This window comes from Uranotaenia lowii, chromosome 3 (assembly GCF_029784155.1).
Source record: "Uranotaenia lowii strain MFRU-FL chromosome 3, ASM2978415v1, whole genome shotgun sequence".
Classification (NCBI taxonomy): Eukaryota; Metazoa; Arthropoda; class Insecta; order Diptera; family Culicidae; genus Uranotaenia; species Uranotaenia lowii.
Window position 1 is genome coordinate 132120891 of NC_073693.1, and position 11630 is coordinate 132132520.

The following is an 11630-nucleotide window of genomic DNA, read 5'->3' on the forward strand; positions in this document are numbered from 1 at the left end:
TCATGGCTGATGCTGATAGTGCGAAGCTGATAGTACGATGCTGTTCATGCGATGTGACAGGTGCGATGTCATTATTGCTGATGGTGACGGTGACAATCCCGATGCTGTTAATGGTGCCAGCGTGGTTCTGCTCTCAATTCGCATGACGAGCAGTGGTTCCTGATTGCCGGTGATGTACTTTTGCGTTACTATTGGAAAAGTTAATTCGATTTTCGTTGGATAAGAGCATCTTAACATGAAGAAGGATATGAACCTTATAAAATCAAATTCGTTAAATTTAGTAAATTGCTCTTTGATTTTTCTATTAATCAAAGCTATTAGCTAAATATTATGTTTGAACTGCATAATTTTCAAATCGATTTTGTTACGGTCATTCTATTAGAATTTTGCATTTTATTTTTATGCATGCTCGTTTTGAGACGTTCCGGATGGTTACTCGTGCGCTGAATTCACCCAAAACGTCGAGCATATTTCCGGATGCACTGGTCGCAACGATGTTCGTCTTGTTGATTGTTGGTTTCCCGATGCAAGCCCAGGTTTCCGTCGAAATTATGGTGATGTCGGCCGCACAGTCGAGTTGGAGCTCTACATTGACACCGTTCAAATTTACCTCAGCAAATTTGCGCTTTTTGGAGATGTCAACATGTTTCACCAAACTGATGCTCTTCATCTTTCGGTTGCTCGGGTGACGCTTGTCATTTGGTTTCCGCTTTGATTCGGCTGAAGAACAGTAACCTTCCTTGTGACCCCTGCGTTTGCATTTTCCGCAGGTGGAATTCTGGAACGGGCACTCACGGACGAAATGGAAGTCCCCGCAGAGCCAGCAGGGCGTCTTCGGAATCGTCTTCTTCCCGGGAGGTTTGGGATGGAGGGACACAGCGTTGATTGAGGGGTCCTTCTTCTCAACCATTTGTGTGTCTTGTTTCAGGTTGATGAGCTTGTGGCACTCGTCTACCAGCTTGTCCAGGGTAAGCTGACAACCTTCGGCAGGTGGGGCGCTTTCTTCGGCTTTAAGCTTACTAATGAGCCGAGCTCGTATGTCAGCGTCCCGTGGCGATTGTAAGCCACATACGAAACGCAGAGCTTTGAACTGGTCACTAGTAAGCCGGTTGAGTTGAAACGCCTCGCAGTTTTTGTTGATGGAAGCTGCGTATGCGGTGAAATCGTCTGCGTCGTCCTTCCTGTACTGCAGGCACTGGTACCGTGCGTTGAACAGCGATTTTTGTCGACCGAAGAGACGCTTGAGCTTTGTCACTGTTGTTTCAAAGTCAAAGTCTCGGGGGTGACTCGGCAAAATGCTGTCCAGATACCGTTCGTGAAACTGCGTATCGACTTTCCGGAGGAGCAGCCTGACCTTGGCAGCGTCGTCCAAATGTTGCCCATCTTGCCTGAAGACGTCTTCGTACCGAGCGAACCAGGAGTCGAAGAAAATTCCGCCGTCTGGGTCGAACCGGAATTCTTGAATTCCCGTTGCCAGCGACTCGATTATTTTCTCGCTTCCAGCCTGGGGAACTGCGTTGTTCTGTAGGAGAACTGCAATCTGCTGCTGCTGGTTGGCCAGGATATCGGTGAGCCGGAGGAGAGCGTTTTTAATATCCATGTCCATGATCGGGATCCTTCGAGGTTCTCGTCGCCAATTGTCGTGTTCCCAGAAGAATAAAATACTTGACTAAGCTATAAGATATGTTTATTCAAGCAAGTGCGACAACTGAATGACAGATCTTTCACACAAGGGGTGGTATTTATACCAGTAAGTACTCCTAGCGTGATGATAGCATGCTGCGACATTCTAGTAGCTTCTGATTGATGGCCTACCACACGTATTAAATTCATATTAAGTTGCTTTCGATCATATTTTATTTTAGCTTTTTGAATCTTATGTAGGTCACTCAATTTCTTAGAGCTCTGAAAATGTTTCTATTTTCAAGAGACTTAGATCGTTTCCAAGCTCTATAAGCTAAATCTCTATTGAAAATAACTGTTGGAATTTCTTGAGTAAACCATTTTTTTCACTTGAGTATATTTAAGAGGAACAAAAGGTTCATTCAATTCGGTTAAAAATATATTTAATATTTCACGAAGTATATCAGAACTATTAATACTAAAAAACGGCGACCAATCAACGTTTTCGAGAAAGTTTTTTTTTCTTGTAGGGGAGAGCCCACTACGACCAGTAGTTGATCTATTGTGGTAATTACCCCGCGTTAATATATGCTATCAGGCTCACCTGCACTATGGGTTGAAGTGACAGTTGATTGCTGACTAAGCATTTTATCCCAATCGGGTATGATATCAAAAATGTATGATATAACCTTCTTAGGGCTGATATGCAACCATATTTCTTGTGCGCTTATTAACTTTGCCCCAAGTACACGCTCTCTCCTATTTAGGAGGGCGCAGCAGTTGCATAGAAGATGCTCTGCAGTTTCTTTTTCGAGCCCGCAGAACCGGCAGTCATCGTTTTGAATAATGTTTATCCGTTTGAGATGTTGTTTTGTTGGACAATGTCCGGTCAAGAGACCTGTGTAAGTACTTAACTCATGCTTACTTAGGTTCAACATGTTTTTGGAGAGCCGTGCGCTTGGTTCAATGAATCTTTTCGCCTGAGCTGCTCCCTCTGCTGTTCTCCAATTGGAGACAATAGTGGTGCTTTCCCAGTTCTTGAGTTCCATATTCAAGGCACTCCTCGATACTCTACAGAAAGGTTCAGGTCCAACTAACAGGCCCTGAGATCCTTCCCTAGCTAGCTGGTCTGCTTCTTCGTTCCCTAGGATACCGCAGTGGCCTGGAACCCAGAATAAAAATACTCTGTTCCGTATGGCCAGGTTTCTTAGTGCAACAATACACTCCCATACTAGCTTGGAGTAACATGTGAACATACTTAGTGCCCGGAGAGCGGCCTGGCTGTCAGCCAATAACCTAAAGCCAATAATTTCGAAACCCATAGATACAAGTTTGTTTAGGAGGTCGTCCACGATCAATGACCACAACAACGGTGATAGAACTCCACCTGTAGGAGGTCGTCCACGATCAATGACCACAACAACGGTGATAGAACTCCACCTTGGGGACATCCCTTTGTTGGAGTGGCTTTGATTGTAAGTCCTCCCAAACTTGCATAGATGGTTCTATTTATAAGCATGCTACTAGTCCAGTTAACAATTGCCGAGTGGCATCCTCGTCTTTTCATAGCTGTTTCGATTGAACTGTGAGATGCGTTGTCGAATGCCCCTTCAATGTCTAGAAAAGAAGCTAGTGCTATTTCTTTTGTCTCTAGGGTCTTTTCTAGTTTTTGTGTTAAAGTATGTAAGGCCGTAACCGTTGACATACCTTTTTTGTAAGCAAACTGAAAATTGTTCAGCTTACTTGAGCTAAGATACTGCGATTTAATGTGCTCGTCAAGTATTTTCTCCATTATTTTCAAGATAATGGATGTCAGACTGATAGGTCTGAATGCCTTTGGTTGGGTTTTATCTTTTTTCCCTTGTTTTGGGATGAAGATAACGCGCACCTTTCTCACTGTGTGGGAATATGACAAAGTGTCATACTGGCTACGAACATCTCAACCAAGGCAGGTGTTACCATTTGTTTTGCTTGCTGTATTTGGATAGGTATAATTCCATCTTCACCAGCAGCTTTGAATGACTCGAATGTACTTATTGCCCAGTTAACCATTGACGGTGTAAAGATTGCGCGCGATTTGCAGAGAGCTTCATCACGTCTGACATTCCGATTGGGTTGTTCAGCCGGAGTGTCCTTAATCTCTAAACCGATGGATTCTGGGAAATGCGTACTCAGTAGTAATTGCAGGGTTTCTTTCGGGTCTGTAGTGAACTCCCCGTTGTTTTTCTTCAATTGACCTAGTCCATTTGAGTGTTCTTTAGATAGAACTTTCTGGAGCCTGGCAGCTTCTGGCGTAGATTGAACGGTTTCACACATGTGCCTCCAACTACTCCTTTTAGCTTTTCTAATGTGTTTGTTGTACTCAGTTAGGGACTTACGATAGTCATCCCAGTTTGAGTCAGCTTTTGCTTTGTTGAAAAGTCTCCTTGTTGTTTTTCTTAACTTTTCGAGTTGTCTGTTCCACCAGGGAACTCTTCTATTAGAAACACGTTCCTTCAGTGGACAGCTCGCTTCAAAAGCGTATGGGGGCATCCATAAATTACGTAACGCTCCTAGGGAGGGGGAGGGAATAAGCTCGATCGTTACGAATTGTGACATAGGGGAGGGGGGGGAGGTATGCTCATCGTTACGTAACGATTTTTGTCTTGAAAATTTCAGTTTCATTGCAACTATTTTGATGTCATGCAATTTTAGCAGAATGATATGCAAACCAAAATCAGCTTAAAATTTGTGAGCATCAATATGATTAAACTGGATTGTAACCTTTCCTTTTTAAAGATTCTGAGATAGATTCCTTAAAATGTGTATTGAATATCCGAGAAATAACCGTTGGAAAACCGAATATAGGGTACATTTATCCCCAAGAACTCAATTCAACCTTAAAACGGAAATTTTACTATTTTTTCTAAATTGATTTAAAAAATGCAATTTTGATTATTCCGACGCATATTATAAGTGGAGTATATTTTGCGTAACAAGTTATGCTCTTTGAACTAAATAAAGTAAACAAGGTAGATCATCAGTTGACAATCACAGAGCAACTCGTAATAAGACATTCAATTTAATGAGTGCTAAGAAGCGATTCTGATCGATTTTAATTCCGTTTTAAAGAACGTTAAAAAAATTTAGTTTTAAACCCTTTTTTGACCTTCGAAAATCAGTATTTAAAACCATGACAAAATCGGAGGAGGGGGGGGGTAATTATCAGCGTTACGTAATTTTCATAGGGGGGTACATCGAAATGTTACGATTTGTGACATACGGGGGGGAGGGAGTATAAAAATTGCATTTTTTGCGTTACGTTATTTATGGATGCCGCCTATATGATTTTATTGGTAAAACAGTTTGAAGCTTCCTCTAGCTGCTTTGTTGTTCGTATTTTCACATCCAACAAAGGTTTGCAAACTTCAAGTGTGTGTATGTAGAGACTCCAGTTAGTGTTCCTGGGGTCTCTATAAACCCCAGGAGTTTTTAACTTTCGAGAAAGTTAAAAACTTCGTTGTTAAAATTTGAACAGGGTCCGGCAATTGAACTGCACGCTCATATTTTTTTAACCATTAATGACTTTTCTTGAACCATTTTATGAGATTTCTGATAGAACTGCGATTATTGTTGTTTTTTAAACATAGTGTACGGTTGAATTTTAAGCATTTTCGAAGTTCTGACGAAAGATGTTGAAAATGGTTGAATTTCAAACACAAATATGTGATAAAAACAGTTGCCATCTTTGGACGCGCAGAAAACTTGTTTGTTTTTAACTGCTGTGCGTCACATCGACTGATTGTTTTAGATATTTTTTCACTCCGGGGGAATTACTTGATCATAGAGCTGGTAAGTATCTGCTCGATTGAACAAAATCATCTTTGTATCATCCTCCAAATTTAACTATTTTTTTCTCAAACAGAACAATGAAAAAACTGTCCACCTTTGTACAAATGGAAACCGACTGCTACATATGGATCCGGATGAGGAGCTTCCAGTTGAAACCTGCAGACACAGGCAACAGCAAAACCAATGACAGCGATGCGGAAGGAGACAAATCTTCCGACAAGGGCGTTTCTAATTCCAATAGGGAGGTGGTCCTGAACTTCCATCCGGGATCATCTAAACACCGAAGGGGATATGAAAACGACGGTTGTTTTGCTTGAGACCAGTCTGCATAGGTTGGGGCATTTTCCACAAGGTAAGTTTTCATGTTATAATGGATTTCTCAAAATTTCGATAGAACTAACAGTTGTCAGTATTTTTTTTCCATTACAGCAATGATGAGATAAACACTTCCCTACGCTCAGTGGGCCTATCTGGTTCCTTAGTCACCGGAAAGCAGCAAGGCTTCATCCGTTCATGGCGGCAACAGAGGTAGACGAGGCCACCAGACCAAATTCTACAATGATTTTTGGATGGACGGTCATAATTGTATCACATTGGTAAACATGTAAATACTTAAATAAAGCTTCCATTTATTAAATTCATATTTGGCTCGTCGTTCTATATTCATTTAGATCAATTTTCCCTGAATTTCTGCTCATTTTCACTTTTTTTATTATGCCTGAAAAATAACCATAATCCAAGTTCTTCTCGAAATCTCATTTCCCTGAAAACTCATAAAACGACTTAACCCACAAAACTTCGATTATGGTTTTTTTTTTGTTTGCATAATACAATTGTAAAGTTTAACAATATTTCTTTTCTTCACTTTTCATAATTTTAATTTTTCAGTTTTTGGGTGGTGGTTAGCGGCATGTGGCGGTTGTGGAGGGTGGCGGCGGTGGTGGTTGTGGCGGAGGTGGCTGGTGGAGAGGGCGAGATAAAAATGGTTTGTGGCAATTAGTGACAGTAATCTTCCAAGTGAGGAACTGGACATTTTCTGAGCCTCCAGTGAGATTACTCTCTGTTAAGGAGGCTTTGGAGAATTGGTTGATCTGTAGCTGGTACAGCGATCGAGTTTGTTTTTAAAACTTTACACTAGAAAGTTAGGTAAATTAGTCCTCAGGTGGACTGTAACTTGTCGTTTGAAACTGGCTCTATTTTTTATGAGTTTAAGGTGTTGTGGTAGACTGTTGTATTTCATTTTGCTAAAATACTCAGGAGATCTCTTCATATGCTCGGTGTTCGCCCTTATTTGTGTTAGATTTCCTCTCGAACGTGTTGGAAACCTATGATCCTGGTACAAAAGTTGTTTGTTGTGGTGGAACAGCGGATTGTGCAGCAGGTTGTGGATCTGTACGATACTCTGAAGTTCTCTTAGTGCGGCTATAGGTAGAATAGACGGCGATGCATCTTGGAACAAGCTAAGCGTGCCGAAAAGTCTGGATTTTTTATAGACCGCCTTGAGACATCTATTTTGCATAGCTTGTAGTGATCTACATCTGTATTGAACGACCCCTCGACGCTTTGTTTACATTAAGTCTTAGCTATCAATGGATGTAAGTGTTACTTTTGTAATCAGGTGTTATCCGGAAAATGGATCTCAAATAGCGCTGTGGTTGCCTTGTTCCTAGCTGGCAAACGGCAGAAGGACATAGTTCGTGAGCTGTCCGATATAAGTGTGTGCAGAAGTGTTGTATACCGTACAGTTAAAAGATACCTGGAAATCGGGAGTGCCAAAAAACGGTATGGTGGGGACGCCGACCTACTGTCGTGACACCTGCCATGGCGAAGATCGTCAAGAGAAATCATCTTCGTAGTACCACTAAATTGGTAGAGGATCTCAACATATCGGATCAAAGTCTCCGTCGGATCCTGAAAGATAAACTTCAGACCAAGCCCTACAAGATCAAAAAGGTTCAAGACCTCACGGTTAAGCAGAAACAAGAACGCGTAAAAAGAGCGAAGGCGCTGCTGAAGAGGGCCGCTGAAGGAAGGTTGAAGAATATCGTGTTTACCGACGAGAAACTCTTCACCGTACAGCAGTTCGTGATTAAGCAGAACGACAGAGTTTGGTTGCCAGACAGACCACGAAGCCATGCCGACTTGCTGACTGCCATCCGGCGACAGAAACCAGCATCGGTGATGGTTTGGGCCGGAATCACCCGTGATGGCTGGACTCCGCTGGTTTTGGTCCCTGAAAGAGTAAAGACCAACCAAAATACATATCGGGAACTAGTTCTACAGAATTTCGTCGAACCGTGGGCACGTCGACATTTTGGTTCCAGGGATTGGGTTTCCCAACAGGACTCGGCGCCGGCTCACAAAGCGAAGAAAACCCAACTTTGGATTGCGCAACATTTTCCAGGGTTCATTTCGAGCTCCGAGTGGCCGGCGAGTTCGCCAGACCTGAACCCTATGGACTTCGATGTTTGGAGTATGTTGGAGGCCGAAGTCTGCTCCAAGAAATATGAAGGTGTGGAGGTCCTGAACCGATATCTCGTGGCAGCCTGGGATAAAATACCACAAGAACATCTGCCTGCCTCATACGATGCGTTCCTCGACCGTCTGCGGCGAGTGGTTGAACTCAAGGGCGAACAAGTTGAATTTTACCAGTGAATTTATAAAAAGTAATTTGTTTTCAAGAGAAATTGAATGAATTTGAAATAAAAAGTTGTTGTTTTGATCAATTCATATGTTGATTTCAATGTAACACTTCAATTGCCGGACCCTGTTCAATCACGTTGCCAAAAACCCTCAACCCCCAAAAAGTTCAACGAAGCAAAAATAAGATCATGTTTAGAAATTCCTGGTTGGTTGAAACGTTAAACTTCTCCAGGCGAATCAGTTATCAAAAGATCCAAAAGAGAACATCCTTGGTCGTAGAAAAAGGTAGGCTCGCTGTTTATAAAAGTTAAAGAAAGACTTGCAAGTATAACTTTGAACTGCTTGAGATTTTTCAACAAATCAGTGTTAGAATCACCAATATAAAAATCCACTTTTGTAATTAATTACAAACTGCTGAAAATGACTTGAAATAATTTTTGAGCAGTTTGTTTCTAGTGGATTATAATAAACGCCAAAAACCAATTTGTTGTCGTTGCAAATAACTTCAATTAATAAATATTCTGTTTCACCAAAACCAATGTTATTGTAACTATTCGAATTACTCAGTATTTTGAATTTTAGATAATTTTTAATATAAATACAAAGTCCTCCTCCATGTCTATTACAGTAATTACGAATCAGTTTATAGCGTTCAAAAGTTATAACTGAATCCCGGATGGATTCTTCAAGCCATGTCTCCGACATGCAGATAATATCAAGTTTACTACTCGAAAAGAGGTTCATTAGTTCCTGAACTTTAGATAGACGACGCGCGCATAAACTTTTTACATTAATGTGGCAAAAACTCAATTTATTACTTGGCAGGGCGGCACTTAATACAGCTCTATATGTATCGTTGCTCGAAGAGGCATTATTTCTTTGAGGATTAATCATTGGGATCTAAGCGCATTAATGAATCGAAAATCAAAAAGAAACTTCAGATCAAGCTCACAGTCGGAATAAAAATCAGCAATATTCTACTCTCATATAATAACATATTTTTCAATTCTATGGCTTCTAAACTAGTTCGAGCTTTGTAGAAGGGGAGCAAAGTAGTAGGGGAGAGTGGGGATACTTGATCCCCTTTTCTTATGTTCACCATATCTTTTTGGAAAAATTTAGCAACTCGCCATCTTTGACATTTTCTGACAGCTTGACAGCTTGACAAGTTTCTATGCTCCAAAAATTAGAACGATACTTGAACCCGTTGATGAACTAGAAGCATTTTCGTAGGAGTAAAAAAATAACGATTTTTCTGAAGTTAGGGAAGACTTGATCCCCTATTGAAGGAGACTTGATCTTTTATTCAGGAAGCCCTAATCCTTGTACAAAAATCAAACAAAACCCCAAGATAGAATGTTTATTGACTATTTTGGTCATGTTTGTTCTCATTTCACAATTCATAGCAGACATAAGAAAAAAATTCTAGAACTTTGTCTCAACGCTAAAAACATTGCATACTTAAAGGCGCTATTTTTTATAATTAAGAGAAAATTAATTATTTTTGCTCTTTTCTTCAGACAATTGTTTGATAAATATTAGTTTTTGGATAAATATTAGTAATTTTGTAATCAGCAATCATAACGATCAATTCAAAAGAAGAATATGCTGTTTGGTAGGGGGATCAATTGTACCCATAATCAACATTTTAGAAAACTTTTTCTGAAAAAAGTTGAGAGTTTTCCATTGCTTTGAAAATATGGCATTATGAAGTTCATTGTACGCTCGAACGATTGATACATTGGAACAAATATTTTTTTCATAATTTTCCCATGTAAGGAGTGATCAAAAAAGATCTTCAAGTTACATTTTGTGAAATTTTTCAAACAAACTTCAATTACTCAAACAATTATTTTGTTAAAAAATTTTAAACTACAAGCATTGTTATTTTGCTCATTTTGGCACATTTTTCTAGAACATTTGATCTTTGTAAGAAATTCCAGTTTCGAGATATAGCTAAGGAATCAAGTATCCCTAGGGATCAAGTATCCTCATTCTCCCCTATAGATAGGGGAGAGTGGGGATACTTGATCCCTTTTTCTTAATTTCACCTTATCTTTTTAGAAAAATTTAGCAACTCGCCGTCTTTGACTTTTTAAGACAGCTTGTAACTTCAAGTTTCTATGCTCCAAAAATTAGAACGATACTTGAACCCGTTGATGAACTAGAAGCATTTTCGTGGGAGTAAAAAAATTGCGATTTTTCTGAAGTTAGGGGAGACTTGATCCCCTATTGAAGGAGACTTGATCTTTTATTCAGGAAGCCCTAATCCTTGTATAAAAATCAAACAAAACCCCAAGATAGAATATCAATTGACTATTTTGGTCATGTTTGTTCTCATTTCACAATTTATAGCAGACATTAGAAGTAAATTCTATACCTTTGTCTCAACGCTAATATCATTGCATACTTAAAGGCGCTATTTTTTATAATTAAGAGAAAATTAATTATTTTTGCACTTTTCTTCAGACAAATGTTTGATAAATATTAGTTTTTGGATAAATATTAATAATTTCATAATCAGCAATCATAACGATCAATTCAGAAGAAGAATATGCCGTTTGGAAGGGGGATCAATTGTACCCAACTCTAGGGGATCAATTGTACCCATAATCAACATTTTAGAAAACTTTTTCTGAAAAAAGTTGAGAGTTTTTCATTGCTTTGAAAATATGGCATTATGAAGTTCATTTTACGCTCGAACGATGGATACATTGGAACAAATATTTTTTTCATAATTTTCCCATGTGAGGAACATTTTAAAGTGATGACAAAAGATCTTCAAGTTACATTTTGTGAAATTTTTCAAACAAAGTTCAATTACTCAAACAATTATTTTGTTAAAAATTTTTTAACTACAAGCATTGTTATTTTGCTCATTTTGGCACATTTTTCTAAAACATTTGATCTTTGTAAGACAATCCAGTTTCGAGATATAGCTAAGGAATCAAGTATCCCCAGGGATCAAGTATCCTCATTCTCCCCTACATTTATTAGATATTATTTATTCAAATCAGAACGAAATTGTAACTAAATTCAAAATATAATTTAAATAATAAATAAAAATATAAATCAAAATTCTTGTTCTCTTTTGATATTTGGAAAACTATTATCAAAATGTTGAAAATTCATATGATTTGTGAAAAAAAATGATTAAAATTTGATATGAAATGCCGAACCAAATTTGAACAAGGATTTCAAAGCAACTTTTCATTTTCATTTTCTGATTAACTGAAAATCAAGATTCTTAAACTGGATACAGAATAAGAAATACGAAAATAGAAATACAATTTTGTTAATGACAAAATTTTGAAAATTTTAAGTTTATTTTAAAGTGAACTTATAAGGATCGGGTGTTCTGTTCTGTCCCAAACTTAAGTTTCTTCGGCGTTCAAGTGAATAGAAATATCTTCAAGCCAGACATCCAAACACTAAAGTTGAATAATTTTCCACAGCAAAGTACGGCCTTCTTCCGCCGGCGTCTGTTAATAAATTGATAATTGGTTAGGCGGAAAAACTTAACTCATTCATAC

The 11630-nt window shown here is 38.9% G+C and overlaps 1 protein-coding gene across 1 annotated transcript; it reads right to left on the reverse strand.

Annotated features, from left to right (window-relative positions):
- LOC129752627 (uncharacterized protein K02A2.6-like) lies at nt 1–1606 on the reverse strand. The gene is made up of 2 exons (XM_055748403.1): nt 454–1606; nt 1–188 (listed from the first exon to the last, which is right to left on the reverse strand). The coding sequence occupies exons 1-2, from the start codon at nt 1604–1606 to the stop codon at nt 1–3; spliced, it is 1341 nt and encodes a 446-aa protein (XP_055604378.1).
- Nucleotides 1607–11630: the final 10024 nt, after the last annotated feature.

Bases quoted from the DNA above. Each gene is read 5' to 3' on its own strand.
- LOC129752627 (XM_055748403.1), bottom strand. From the start codon at position 1,606: ATGGACATGGATATTAAAAACGCTCTCCTCCGGCTCACCGATATCCTG. The intron at 189-453 runs GTGAATTCAGCG...CTTTTCCAATAG, and splicing joins AAATATGCTCGACGTTTTGG to TAACGCAAAAGTACATCACC.